We start from the raw sequence: 15,000 nt of genomic DNA on the forward strand, positions 1-15,000 counted from the left end.
GTGTGCCTGGCAAGGTGCTCAAGAGAGTGAGTGTCCTGGTGAAGATGCAAAAAGTAGTCCAACATTAGTTCAACAGTGCAACAGTGCAAGAGTAAGGTCTAGAGACCAGCATAAATAATATAGACAAATAGGAGAGTAAAGTCTAATGTAGACAAGGTAAAATAAAAAACTATTTCAGTGCAAGAACAGGTTGAGGTAATAGAGTTATAGCCATTCATTCATTCAGTATTGTATCAGAAGCCTGACCGCAGCCATTGATCATGTGTGCTAATATAGCATGAAAAACAGTGTAGCAGTGTAGCAGTAAAACAGCAGTGAAAACATTAGGCTGTGTACAATAGTAAAACAGTAGTAAAACAGTAGTAAGCAGTAGTAGTGGGCAGTCAGTACTCAAAAAACATGGACATGGAGAGGGTGGAGAGGCAGACAGACTAAGCAGAGAAGTCTATCTCTCCTCTTCCCTTTAGTGAGGCATTGAACAGTTCAATGGCCCTAGGAACAAATGACTTCCTCAGCCTTTCAGTTGTGCATGGCAGTGAGCGAAGTTTCCAGCTGATCAAGCTCTTTTGGTTTTTGATAGTGCTGTAGAGCGGATGACATTCATTGTCCAAGATGTTGATCAGTTTGTTTAGGGTCCTTTTGTCAGATATTGAAGTGATGCACTCCAGTTCAGCTCCCACTACAGAGCCAGCCTTCCTTACCAGCCTGTCAAGTCGCCCAGCATCCTTCTTCTTTGTGCTTCCTCCCCAGCATACCACTGCATAGAAGAGGGCGCTGGCCACAACAGACTGATAGAACATCCTGAGGAGCTTTCTGCACACATTGAAGGACCGCAGCCTCCTCAGGAAGTACAGCCTGCTCCGTCCTTTCTTGTAGAGTGCATCAGTGTTGTCTGACCAGTCCAGTTTATTGTCCAGGTGGAGACCCAGATACTTGTAGGTGCTTACCACCTCCACATTGACCCCATCAAAAGACTGGTACCAGAGCGGGCTTAGACCTTTGGAAATCCACCACCATCTCCTTGGTCTTTGAAGTTAGTTAGTTAGTTTAGTTGAAGGTGATTGAGTTTGCACCACTGCACAAAGTCCTCCACCAGGCTCCTGTACTCCTCCTCTTGCTCGTCCCTGATACACCCCACAATTGCAGTATCATCAGAAAACTTCTGCATGTGGCATGACTCGGTGTTGTAGCAGAAGTCAGATGTGTACAGGGTGAACAGGACTGGAGAGAGCACAGTTCCCTGTGGCGCTCCGGTGCTGCTGATCACAGTGTCAGAGAGGCAGTTCTTCAGTCTGACGAACTGAGGTCGCTCGGTCAGGTAATCTGTAATCCAGGTTACCAGGTGAGCGTCCACACCCATCTGCAAGAGCTCTCCCAGTCTGAGGGGTTAAAAGCACTTGAGAAATCAAAGAACATGATTCTCACAGCACTTTTCCCCTTGTCTAGGTGAGAATGTGTCCTGTGTAGAAGATAAGTGATGGCATCGTCCACGCCCACTTTCTCCTGGTATGCAAACTGTAACGGGTCTAGTGCATGGCGTACCTGGGCTCTGAGCATACCTAAGACCAGCCGCTCCATTGTTTTCATCACATGTGATGTTAGAGCGACAGGCCTGAAGTCATTAAGCTCGCTGGGGTGTGGTTTCTTGGGAACGGGGGTGAGACATGATGTCTTGCACAGTGTTGGAACTTGTGTTCCAATAGAGTTATAGCCACGTAGACTCCAGTTGAAGATGTGCTTCAGTGGCTCCCCCAGTTCAGCAGCACAGGCCTTGAGCAGCCTTTGACACAGTCTGTCAGGCCCGGCTGCCTTACGAGGATGGAGTTTTTTTAAAAGATAACTTACTTGGTCCGCTGAAATGATGGGGGGGATGAGGGGAGTGGAGGGTAAGGAGGAGGAGGGGTGCTTCTGTGAGGGTTGTCATGTGGCTAGAGACTGATGGCCATTGGCTGAAGCCATTGTTGCTGCACTGCTCGTGGTCACCATGTGGGGGAGAGGTGCGATAGCCTGATCAGCAGTGATGATGGAGGGGGGGAAGGGAGGGGAGGGGGGCATCATCTGAGGTCTGTGTGTCTGATGGCTGTTGACTGAGGTCGTTGTCACCTCTTTGTTCGTGGTAGCCATGTGGGGGAGGGGTGCAATATCCAGTGATGGTGGGGGTGAGTGTTGCACTGGTAATGAGGTGGGGTGGGGGCTGGGGGATGGGCAATCGAACCTGTTGTAAAAGTGGTTCAGCTGGTTCGCCCTGTCCAGGTCTCCCTCCACAGAGCTGCTGCTCTTCTTAAGGCCAGTGATAGATTTCATACAGTCCCACACCTCCTTCATGTTGTTATATTGCAGCTTCTGTTCCATCTTCCTTCTGTAGTCCTCCTTAGCCTCTTTCAGCTTAATCTTGAGTTCCCCCTGTACTCGCCTCAGCTCTGCCATGTCCCCCTCCTTAAACGCCATCTTTTTCCTATTGAGAAGGGTCTTGACATTACTGGTTATCCAAGGCTTGTTATTTGGATAGCAGCGTACAGTCCTTGTGGGAACAACAATGTCCATACAGAAGTTCAGATAGTCAGTAGTGCAATGTGTGACCTCTAAGTCCTCACCATTCAGTAGCACATCCGCTTCCGTGGCAACTGGTAGCCTCTGAACTTTTGGCTTGTCCGACTTTCCCAGTGGGGGAAGGGGGGTGGCACTGTAAGCATCCCTCACGTTTGCATACATGAGATCTATTGTCCTGTTTTTCCTAGTTGGGCAGTCAACAAACTGGTAAGAGTTTGTGAGGGTGGAATCCAGTGTAATGTGGTTGAAGTCACCAGAGATCGCAAAGAAGGCATCACTGTGCTGAGTTTGGAGCCTAGCGACTGTAGAATGAATGACGTCACACGCTGTGTCCGGGAGGGCTTGAGGCGGCACGTAGACACAAACAACAATGGCGTGCGAGAACTCCCTCGGAGTAGTGTAGTATGGTCGTAGACTGACCGCTAGTAACTCCACATCCTTACAGCATACAGTCTCCTTCATTGTAACATGTCATGTAACACGGGATTGCACCATCTATTGTTTATGTATAGCACCAGTCCGCCTCCCTTCTTTATGCCAGAAAGTTTACTGTCTCTGTCCAAACGAGCTACACTGAAGCCAGGCAGCTCAACGTTAGCTGGGGGGATATGGCTTGTTAGCCACGTCTCCGTATAGCATAGCAAACTACAATCCCTGTACAGTTTCTGATTTCTTACCAGGGCAGCCAGTTCGTCAGTCTTATTAGCCAGTGAGTTCACGTTTCCCATAACCATCGAAGGAACTGAGGGCTTGTGTTGCCACTTCTTCTCCCGACGCCTAGTCCTCACTTTAACTCCCGCTCTGCACCCCTGAAAGCACCACAGCTCCTCCGGGATGTTTACGTGAACCCTACCAGGATTCCGTCGTATTGCAAGCAGCTGATTCCTTGTGTACACAAGTTTGTTGCCGCTGGAGCATTGTAATAGATCCATATCCATAGGATAGAATGAAAACACTCCTCAAAGTGCGTAATCCAAAAAAGTTGCGAAGTAAAAAAAGTAAAAAGTAAACAAAAGACGTTAAGAAAAAACACAAAGACATGGAGCTACCTCGACAGGCTGCCTCTCTCGACGGCGCCGGAACCGGAGTGTGTCCATTAACCCTTAAAGGTGTGAAGATTCCGTTCCGCAACAATTGAAGGTCCTAAAATTCTATGTTAAATTCAATGAACCCAGATATTCTTTAGAACGTTCATTTTGCAACATTCCCATCACACCGGTGTGATGGCGCACCTTTAAGGGTCAAACACAGGGTGTCAGGGGGAAGGAGTGTTCAAAGGGCTAAAATCCTCTACCTTCCTCTATCCTCTCCCACTCTTCCATTCATCCCATTGGACAGGACTTGTCTGTGATTTAAAAATCCACTTTCAGCTCTTCAATGCAACCACTTAACAAGCTTAGAAAATATAGGTTAAACTCATACTGAGTGCAGTACACACACCTTTACTAATAGTAATCTATCTATCTATCTATCTATCTAGATGTATAGAAGCCCCTAGTGCAAACAATGGTACCTAAATGAATGTAAAGGAGCATCTGCTGCCATACTTGGACTCCCATTCAGGCAGTTTATTGGATGAAAGAGGCTCCTCAGCAGGCTGACTAAATGGGCTTGCTGGGGATGCTGGGGTGCCTGGCGCTACTAATCTCACAGTGAGCAGGAGAGGATGAGCACCAGGGCGTCATTAGCAACCCGGACCACTGGCAGTTAGGATGTCATGTCTGCTGAGCTTCTGTGTGTGTGTGTGTGTGTGTTTGTGTGTTTGTGAAAGAAAGGCAGAGAGAGAGAGAGAGGAACTAGAGTGAGTGACTGAGAATGTGTTTACGTGTGTGAGAGGCGGGAAGAGAGAGACAGAGTGGCGAAGACCGAGTGCCACTTTCAAAGCCCGGAGTCGAGGAGTGATTCACTCTTATTAAACGGCGCGACATCAAACACTCAGCCCTCCCACCTCCCCTTCCCCTCCCTGCTCTGAACTGCACCTGCAACCCAGAGCGCCTGATCAAAGGCCATCAGCTCGGTGCCCTCATCCGCCGCACAAAACTGCATGTAACCCAGTGCCCTGGCTAACAGACAGACAGGCAACTCCGGGTTTCTCTCTCTGTGTGTGTGTGTGTGTGTGTGTGTGTGTGTGTGTGTGTGTGTGTGTGATTTGCGCTTGTAATTTTCAGGACCAGAGCCCTCTCACCTACTCACACAGACACACACACACAAACACACACACTCACAAATATTTTTAACACGTGTGGATATTTAATCAACAAAAGCTTTTGTGTCATGTGTGACACGTGTGACAGATCTTTGCATCTGGTGTTGCCCTGAGGGAGATTACTTAGGGAAGTGAGACACAGACACACACACACACACACACACACACACACACACACACACACACACACACACACTCTCTCTCTCTCTGACACACTGACAGAAAGACATTTACATACTGACACACTCCCATAAATATGCACACAATCTCACATTAGCGCATAGTCCTGCTGGGAGCGAATGTATTGATTTAGCAAGTGAACCTGTGAGATTTGCTCATTAATAGTGTGTACTTGTTGTTTGGGATCAATACTGTCTCCTCTCACTGCTCTCACCAGTGCCCCTGTTGGTCAGATGGAGAACAGCACCCACAGGTTTCAGTGATGCGCTAAAGCAAGGGTATCAAACGGCAATGACACACCTAATGTTTTCTCAACATCTCTCTCCCTCTCCCTCTCCACACCACTTAACCTATGCCCCAGAGACTGAACACACACATCTGTCTCTGTGTGTGTGTGTGTGTGTGTGTGTGTGTGTGTGTGTGTGTGTGTGCGCGTGCATGTGTGTCTGTGTGTGTAAGCATGTGTGTCTGTGTGTGTGTGTGTGTGTGTGTGTTTGATGTCTGAGTGTCACAATACATACTCTCCAGAAAGACCTGATTCCCCTGGAGAGCTACTCTAATTTTTCTCTCTCTCTCTTTTGCTCTCTCTCTCTCTCTCTCTCTCTCTCTCTCTCTCTCTCTCTCTCTCTCTCTTTCTCTCCTCTCTCTCTCTCCCTCTCTCTCTTACATAGCCTCCAACCAGCCGCCACGCTTCCTGAACTACTTCTTCCGGTCCTACCTCCTGATCTATGAGAATACGCCTGTGGGTAAGTAGCAAGTTTAATGCCTGAAAATACAGTACACACACACACACACTCACACACACACACACACACACACACACACACACACACACACACACACACACACACACAGACAGATAATCATTGATCTGAAACCTTGATGGTTTTAGTATTAATCAGTGTATATTCCTGAACACAATCCCCAAAAGCCAGGTTCTGATTAAGTGATGTGCACACTGTAGTCTTTTGCAACAATTAACCAGTGATAATGAGGTTTTTTAAGTCGTTTTTAAAATCAGTAATTTAAATTTTACTTGATTACGTTTTGAGTGAAGTATTGCACTTCACTACATCATAAATCCCATCCATTAATATGTAACAAAAAAATTATGACTAACGAAAGCTGAAAGGGAGGAAAAAATTGCGCCCGGAACCACTACAGTAATAACGGTCAGCATGTAGCCTACCATAGGGAATGAATCAAGCTGGCGCCAAGTCTTTCTGAAAGAGATGGAGATGGAGGCGGATCACGAGACCTCAGATTACCGTACACAGTAAAGGAAAGTGTATTTTCCGCTCTTTCAATGGGTTCTCTCAGTTCGATTGCGAAGATATTCAAGCATGGGTTTTCGTGTTTTAACATTTGCGCTCACCTGTCTTTGGAAAGAAGTTTATTAGCAGTTGTTTCCCCTCATTTTGATCTTTCTCTTTTTCTTGTTTTTGCCTTTGATTTTTTGATAACTTGACTTGGCTTCCTTGGAGAAAGACATTGTAGGGCCTACCAGCAGCACAACAATTAGCGGTCCACTACTAGTGATGCTCATCTACATAGACTAAAAGCGATCCCCAGAAATGTTTAATTTGTTTGATGTGATTTCCTGTATTCTGGTGCATTTTGGGGATAGCCAATACTTTAATTCAATCAGATTCATATCCTTGTTGATACACATGTTGATATTGAGGCAATGATTGCATGCAATGGCTTGGGCTTCAGGGCCCCCTGATCCCTTGGGCCCCTGGGCCTGGGCCCGGTAGGCCCGTGCAGTAATCCATTTATGAAACGAACGTACGACCTAAAACAGGTGTAGGACAGGCATACGCTCATTTCAAAGCAAAGCATGGTATTCATCAATTTGAACGTGAGCGATGGCTTCGCTCGAGTCTAACATCTCAACTTGTGTACGCAAGTTTTTGAGGCGACATAGCACAGAGCAGAAGTAATCAGCGGAGGATTGGAAAGTAGAAGAGTTGAATTCATGGAATATCTTGGACCGAGGACTTTTCCTGCGCATTTGTAGCCTACTTTCCCCAATGTAGCCTGTTATGTTGACATACGTGATACATGTAGCTTAGGATAGCCATATGTGGAGAAAATTACTTTTGCTTTGGAAAGCGCAAAAAAAAATCAAGGGGCAAATGGCAGTTGTTATATGGTTTTGTAATGAATGTATTTGTAGTATGATGTGTACTCTCTGTGAAAATAAAGTATGTTACACTTAAATCGCTATAGTTTCCCAGCTTTCTTGATGACACTTTTCTAGCTGTCAAAATGAACAAGGTTCAGTTGGGCTTTTGACCGTATTATGCACCTCCATGTCGTAAATTCTTGGGATGAGGCCTCTGAAATGAGCATGTATTGGGGCGTGATATCTAAATCACACTTGTTTTCAGCCGCCACATTTACCAACACACGTTTATTCTTACACTGGAATTGGAGTGATACGAATGTTTCTTGAATCACACGTGAGCCTTGTCGTAAGATGATTCCTGCGTTCAGATTTGAGCTGGTTTCTATGCTTGGTTGATAAATGAGGGCCATTGTGTATGGGGGGGTTGGGGGTGAAAGTGTGCATAGCCCTCAACATTGAGCTTTGAAAATAAGGGAGATTTCCCGGGTTTCTCACGCAGAATACGGGAAAATGTCCCCCGACGTTGGAAGGGTTGCAGTATTAGTCCGTTTCGCAATTGCAAGCTTGCGCATTGGTCAGCTAAACAATACAACAAGTAAGTTTATACAGCCCTAACAAGGCTAAAGTTCTGTAATCGATGCCCCTGTGCGCTGTCATTCTCTCTCCTGCGCAAACAAAATGTGTGCGTTCCAAATAGCCTAGTGCGTAATTCTTCTTCATAAAGTTGAACAAATGCATTTGGTTATTTTAGAGAAAAATATAAATAGCCTGTCATGCAGTTTATGGGCTACAGTGCAGAGTTGGGAAGTTATGGTAGGCCAACTTGGAGTGAATATACAAACAATATACATTCTTTCTCTACTCGTAGCTGAGTAGCCTGGTAGGCCGATACACACAGTGCGTGCGGCCGTACACTATGCAGGTGCCACTGAATTGTGCTCTCACGACAACCACGCCTTCATCTTAAATAGCCTCACTGTCGCCTTCAAGCAAGCAAAACGATGCTTTGAAAACATCTGTTTCATTGGAAGGGCAAGAGGGTAGCAACAGGACAACAGTACATAGACTGACAAGTCTGATGGTAGAGCTAATGTTATGAGATTGTTAAAATACGGGATATTTACGGGAAAATATTAAAACGGGAAGACAGCGGGAAAAAAGTTAAAATACGTGAGAAACCCGGAAAAAACGGGAGGGTTGACAGCTATGAAAGTGTGTGTGTGGAAGTGTGTGTGTGTGTATGTGTGTGTGTGTGTGTGTGTGTGTGTGTGTGTGTGTGTGTGTGTGTGTGTGTGTATGTGTGTATGTGTATGTATATGTGTGTGATTATGGTAGCTGCACAGCAGATGCGTGAGGGGGGGTGCATCGCTGACAGGTGGAGTCTCTGTGGAGACGAGCAAGCCCAGGCAAAGAGGTGAGGCAAGCGGATGGAATCCGACACTCACTCCCGGATCTGGCACCGATTCACACCCTCACAGAATTATTCATTTGCATGGAGATCTTGGCCTGAGTCCTCAGTAGTTACTGTCTCCTCTGGTCTGAGGTAAAGGGACACATGAGGTCAACGGGCACATAGGTGTCTGCTTCTCTCTGACTGTTAGCTATTCACCATAGTGTCATACTCAATTATACTGGACTATTTGAACTTTCTGACACTAAATAAGATGCATGCATTATCATACTGGATATGTAACCATCCCACCTCTTTGTAACATACACCTAACTAACTTATTCATTTATCATGTAAACAGACCTTACTGCTCTATACTGACCCTAAGCAGATGGGTCAGGCCCTTGAGTCGTGGATCTGCTCCAGGTTTCTTCCTATATGTATCTCCAATTCTAGGGAGTTTTTCCTCGCCCCTGTTACTCATGGGCCTTCTCTGATTGTTTAACACTCTGTAAAGCGCCATGAGACATGTGCAATGTTTTGGCGCTCTATAAGTGAAAATTTAAATTATACTTCAAAATCTCCCCATGCAAACCCCATATGTGTGTGTATATATATATATATATATATATATATATATATATATATATATATATATATATATATATATATGGAAACTATGGTCTCTTGGGGCTTATTGCTTTTCTAAAATGGTTACTACAGATTTCATGAAATAAAGGCACAGAAACAAGAAATGTTAGATAATCTAATAATCCTTATGCCAAGAAACATATTTCTTCTATCAGAATGGTTGCCAAACAATGTCAAGACGCAACAACTCTAACTTTTATATCAATGTGTGATGGTGCAGTAATATTGAATGAAATATGAAGGGTTGCACTGGGTGTTTTACGATGGCAATGAACACGATTCAGCCAAACATAATTAAGCACCGCAACTACTCGTTTTAGAAGAAATGGTTTGAGGTGGGTTTTAATAGCATCACATGCACACACACACACACACACACACACACACACACACACACACACACACTGCTCTGTGCCCTGGTGCACTTCACATCAGAATCAACTGTTGGTCAGGTTGTAGTTGAACACACTGTGAAAAATAACAAAAAAAACCTCCCAATGTTTTTTAAAATGAGACTTGACACTTGTGTGCATGAGTATTTACACCTGACGTCTAGTGTGTTCCAGTGTGAGTGAGTGTGTGTTTGAATGTGTCTGCAGTATATTTCTGTATGTGTGATTCTGTGCACCTGTGTGCATGTCTGTTTATATGTCTCTGTGTATATATTCATATAGTTGTGTGTGTGTGTGTGTGTGTGTGTGTATCTGTGTGTATATGTGTGTGTGCCTCCACAGGAGTCAGGTTAGCTGTCCATCAGTGAGCAGAGCACATGTGTAGTGTATTTAATCAGTTTTGGGGGAGCCATTTGATTGACAGGGCAATTTGAGGGTGTCTGAGTTTTCATCACACTCGCACTGCTTTAATGGGACATTGCATTAGGAAAAAATACACACTGGGGTTACCCGGCAGGAGTGGCGTTATCAGCCGCCAGACCATCGCCTCTCTCTAGCACTTCCTCCTCTCACGCTGAGCATTTAGTGCAGGAGCAGCAGGTAATATGTCTGGGCTCCTATCCTACTGTAGGTGTGTGTGTGCGTGTGTCTGTGTGTGTGTGTGTGTGTGTGTGTGTGCGCGTGTGTGTGTCTGTGTGAGTATCTGTGTGATTTTGTATTGGGTTTATGATGTGTACATATGTGTGAGTGAGTGTGTATGTGTGTGTGTGTGTGTGTGTGTGTGTGTGTGTTTGTGTGTTTGTGCTCGCATACATGCCCTACATGTATATGCATGTGTATTGCTCTCTCTCTCTCTCTCACACTCACACTCACACACACACACACACACACACACACACACACACACACTGGCATACATTGCCAAACCAGTATAAACCATAACTGGGAAAGGTTTCCCAGAATCCTTATGTTCAGCCCCTCTCAATAAACAGGTTGGAATAACCTGTGGATTCCCTCCCCTAAAAAGAGGCCTGTTCGGCACATTAATGCACACATATGTGTCTGGGGCAGTTGTGGCCTACTGATTAGGGCTTCGGGCTTGAAAACGAACGGTTGCCGGTTTGATTACCGACCAGTGGGAACGGCTGAAGTGCCCTTGAGCAAGGCACCTAACCCCTCACTGCTCCCCGAGTGCCGCTGTAGCAAGGCAGCTCACTGCTCCAGGTTAGTGTGTGCTTCACCTCACTGTGTGTTCACTGTGTGCTCTGTGTGTTTACTAATTCACGGATGGGATAAATGCAGAGACCAAATTCCTTATATACGCCAGTATACTTGTCCTAGAAATCTGAAATTTGAATCTTTCACTGAATCTTCCCATGCCATATTTCACTAGTACAACTCGTATGTGAGCACATTCCTGATATTTCTGATGCTGCTGTCATTCCCAACACTCCCTGCGTTTGCTGCGGCAGTATCTGTATCCTCTCGGCACGACTCCTGCCGTCCTTCCCAACAGTGTCCTGCTCTGATTGGTGGCCCAGATTTTCAGTCGTGTCGGACCCCTTGACGGCTTGTTCAGAGGCCGAGTGGGTGGCGGGGGTACGGCGGGGGAGGGGGAGCGGGAGCGGGGAGGGTGTTGATGAGTGATTGGACGAGGCCAATTTGTCAAGATTATTGTTTATTGGCCTGGGCCAATGTCCTCATGCAGGAGGACTTCCAGAACATTCTCACGCTGGCCACTGAATCAAACACAGGGCAGCAGCTGCCAGACAGACAGAGAGAGGGGGGGGGGGGGGGGGGGGCTAGATAGAGCAAGGGAGAGGGCGTGAAAGAGGCACATTGAGAGAGGGAGATCTTGTTTGTGTCTGTGTGTTGTTGGAAATTTGTGAATGTTGGAGTGTTTGCAACGTTGTGGTGTGTTGCCATTGTGCCTGTGAGAAAGAGTCTACTTGCACTGGTGCATTTGCTTTGGCTGGTAAAGCCAATTCATACTTTTGTAAATTGTAAATTGTAAATCAGGTTTCTTGGCCAAGTATACTTGCGTACAGTATACAAGGAATTTGGTCTCAACATTTATCCCATCTGTGAATTAGTGAACACACAGAGCACACAGTAAACACACAGTGAGGTGAAGCACACACTAACCTGGAGCGGTGAGCTGTCTTGCTACAGCGGCGCTCGGGGAGCAGTGAGGTTAGGTGCCTTGCTCAAGGACACTTCAGCCATTCCTAATGGTCTGGGATCGAACCGACAACCCTCCGGTTACAAGCCCGAAGCCCTAACCAGTAGGCCACAACTGCCCCTTTTTCCCACCCACCCATCCTCCTCTCCACACACACACATGTACACATGCATGGACACACGCACACATGTACACACAAACACACACACACAAACACACACACACACACACACACACACACACACACACACTCCCTTCCCCTAATCCTTGGGTACTGTATCTGTGTCTCTTTTTGTATCTCCATGGAGAGCCCATGTTTTCCAAATAACAGTTTGGCAAGTGACTTAATTACACTAATTAGTCAATTAGCTGTAAATGTTCTCGGCGCATTCATCTGTTTAAATGACAAAATATTTCAGCCACACGCTGCACTGTGTAAAGGGCAGATTTTAAATAATTGTAAACTCAGGTTCCTGAAGAAAGCTATGACATTTTTCAGCTCCAGGTTCTTTGCAGACGGGCAACCAGAGGCTGCTAAGGAGTATGACACATTTACTAACAGATTTCACTAATTACCGCATGAAAGTCTCATTGCAGAATAAACATATTACCTATTTCAGGATAGATGCATTAAATAAATGCCTTTTTGCTAGCTTTTAATCAACCCTTGCTTTTTTTAGTCAGTATGTGTTGACTAAGGGAGAAATGTAAACACATTTACTTGGTCTTGTGTACCTTCATACTGTAGTATCTCTTGATATTTGTAACTTAGGGCTGTATTTTGCACCCTGGCGCATGACGTAAAACTCGTTTTCCATCCAAGTGTAATTCCTTATTTTGCACGTTTATTCGTTTTTTTATCTCATGATGAGTAGTTATTCACCATCATTTGCAAATTGGCAATGACGGTTAAAAGTGATTAGGGGAGAGGCGAGAGACACGTATGGAGCACAGCTGAAAACACACTTTGCAGAGAACATCAAAAAACATAAATAAAGCCCCAAAAGACAATACATTACAATAAGTACAATTCTTAACATTCAATTCAACAGTATCATTGGAAAAGTGAATGAACTTATAGACATTTGTGCTAAGTTCCCCAAGGAAACTGTAAACAGTTCTTCATCAGCCTGGGGTGAATGTGGACAAATCAGGCTAAAAGCTATCATCTGAACTTGATCTTTGGACTTGAAATGCTGTGAGGGACTGATTTTGAGGCCCCATTGAATCACCTCTCATACTCAGTAATTTCACAACAAGGCACATAACACCTCGGGCTATCTTTCAGTGAACAATGTAACACCCCTCAAGAGATAAGTCCTGCAGAGGAAACGGGCCACATCTGAAGCCAATGTGACTATCAGTGTTTCAGCCCAGTGTCACACTGGCATCATAGCTGGATGGATTGCAGATCTGGGTTTATAATGGATCAGTTTGCGACAATGGTGGAATGTGTGTCTGTGTGTGTGTCTGTGTGTGAGTGAGGGAGTGAGGGAGAAAGAGAGAGAGAGAGTGTCTGGGCAGAGCTTCAGTGGAAGTTGTGTCCTGCCAGCTGGGCTCTCCTGGGTCAGCCATGTTTGTTTATGAGGGTGATGAAGGAGCAGAGCCCTGGCAAACAGAACATGGATATTTGATCTGAAGAGTGGATCCCTCTCCTCTCCTCCTCCTCTCCTCTCTCTTCTCTTTTCCTCTTCTCTCTCTCCTCTCCTTACCTTTCCCCCTCTCCCTCCTTTCTTTCATCTCCTCTTTCTCAGCTCCTTAGCTTAGCAGAGTATTTCAGTCACATGTCTCCACAACCTGCCATGCTCTCAGACCTCATTGTGAGTGAGTGAGTGAGTGTATTTTTAACATGTCAAACAGGTGCTTTTTATGTGTTACAATACATATCATGATAGAAATATACAGTCAACGTCATGGCTTATTAACTGTATTTTATATTTTATTTTACCTTTATTTAACCCAGGGAAAAACACATAGAGATAAGTATCTCTTTTTTCAAGTGAGCCCTGGCCAAGAAGGCAGCATATGTTGGTATTCTGTTTTTATTGTTGTTTACATCATATTGTGTCTATTGTCCAATGTCCAAATGTGTGCATTCCCATTCTGCACCCTCATAAGTTTTTCACTTATAACTTTACTGCTGTTGCATTGTCATGGCTGATTATTGCTGGTTTAGTTAGCTATCCTACATTAATATATTATTGTTAGCTGTTTGACAATGTTAAACCAATGTCAACTAATCTATTATCCTATCATTAGTTTTCTAACATTGTACAAAGCAATAGAAAGCAAATGCATTATCCACTCTGATGCATCAATTGTAGGCCACCTTGGCTAAATTACTCCAATATTACAACTTGCCCTTGTGCAGTGTAGTATAGTTTACAGGAAATTCAGACTCATATGGGAGTGGCATGCTGCAAGCAGGCAGAGTTGTGAGCAGTGTTGGGGGGCAGTGACGATAGGCAGAGGGTGTAGAGATGCATACGAGCCAATTTCAAAGCCATGAAGAGATTTCTTTCATGGACAAACATAGGGGTTAATCAGGGTCTTTAAGAGACCCGGTCCCATATCTGTCTGACTGTTACATGCTTACGATATACACAGTGTATGTTGGAGCAAGCATGTGTGTAATGAAATGAAAATGTAATTTTGATGAAGTAGGTAATATCTATGTTTGTGTGTGTGTAGTTGATTTGATTGTATGCATGTATGGTCATAATGGGAAAATGGTATGTATGTATGTATGTATGTGCATGCTCATGTGCATGTGTGTGTGGAACATTAAAATATTTCTTCAGTGTGTGTATGTGTGTGTGTGTGTGTGTGTGCATGCGCACCAGTGCCAAAGCCCTGGCACCCTGGGGTTGCCACGGTTACACATTATTAGGCTAAGTAAAGCAAGCTTGTTGTGTCAGGCAATGCGATGTGTAATTATCCCAGGGTTTGATTAAACACTCTCATCTCCTAATCCACTTTAGCCCGATCTGCCGGATTAAAATCACTCTCTACGTGGCAATTAAGTGGCTCACACAACACAACATTTATTTACGGATGAAACTATAATATCCTGCCCCGCTCGTTCCTTTCTTGCCGGCTTGCTTGGTGTACAGATGTATCAGTAATATGATTTTTTTGGCCCTCGGAAGCTGGTGTCATTCTGCATTACAAAAACACAGTTTAGTGTCGTAGTGAGTGAGTACGACTGTGCCGAGAGAGAGAGAGAGAGAAAGAGAGAGAGAGAGAAAGAGAAATGCTGGTTTCTTTTTGTAATGGATAGATTGGGTCCATGAGTTGCCAGCTCCCTCATTACCGAGG

At 44.9% G+C, this 15,000-nt stretch overlaps 1 protein-coding gene across 3 annotated transcripts in view; it reads left to right on the plus strand.

Moving 5' to 3' along the window:
• cdh23 (cadherin-related 23) overlaps positions 1–15,000 on the plus strand; it is a 248,528-nt gene that overhangs the window by 2,465 nt on the left and 231,063 nt on the right. For all 3 annotated transcript variants that reach the window (XM_042065046.1, XM_042065047.1, XM_042065048.1), the window contains exon 2: positions 5,608–5,682. In XM_042065046.1, the coding sequence (XP_041920980.1) occupies positions 5,608–5,682 (75 nt within the window). The remainder of the gene's footprint in view (positions 1–5,607; positions 5,683–15,000) is intronic.

The sequence above is a fragment of the Alosa sapidissima genome, chromosome 16 (genome assembly GCF_018492685.1).
Source record: "Alosa sapidissima isolate fAloSap1 chromosome 16, fAloSap1.pri, whole genome shotgun sequence".
In the NCBI taxonomy this organism is placed as follows: domain Eukaryota; kingdom Metazoa; phylum Chordata; class Actinopteri; order Clupeiformes; family Clupeidae; genus Alosa; species Alosa sapidissima.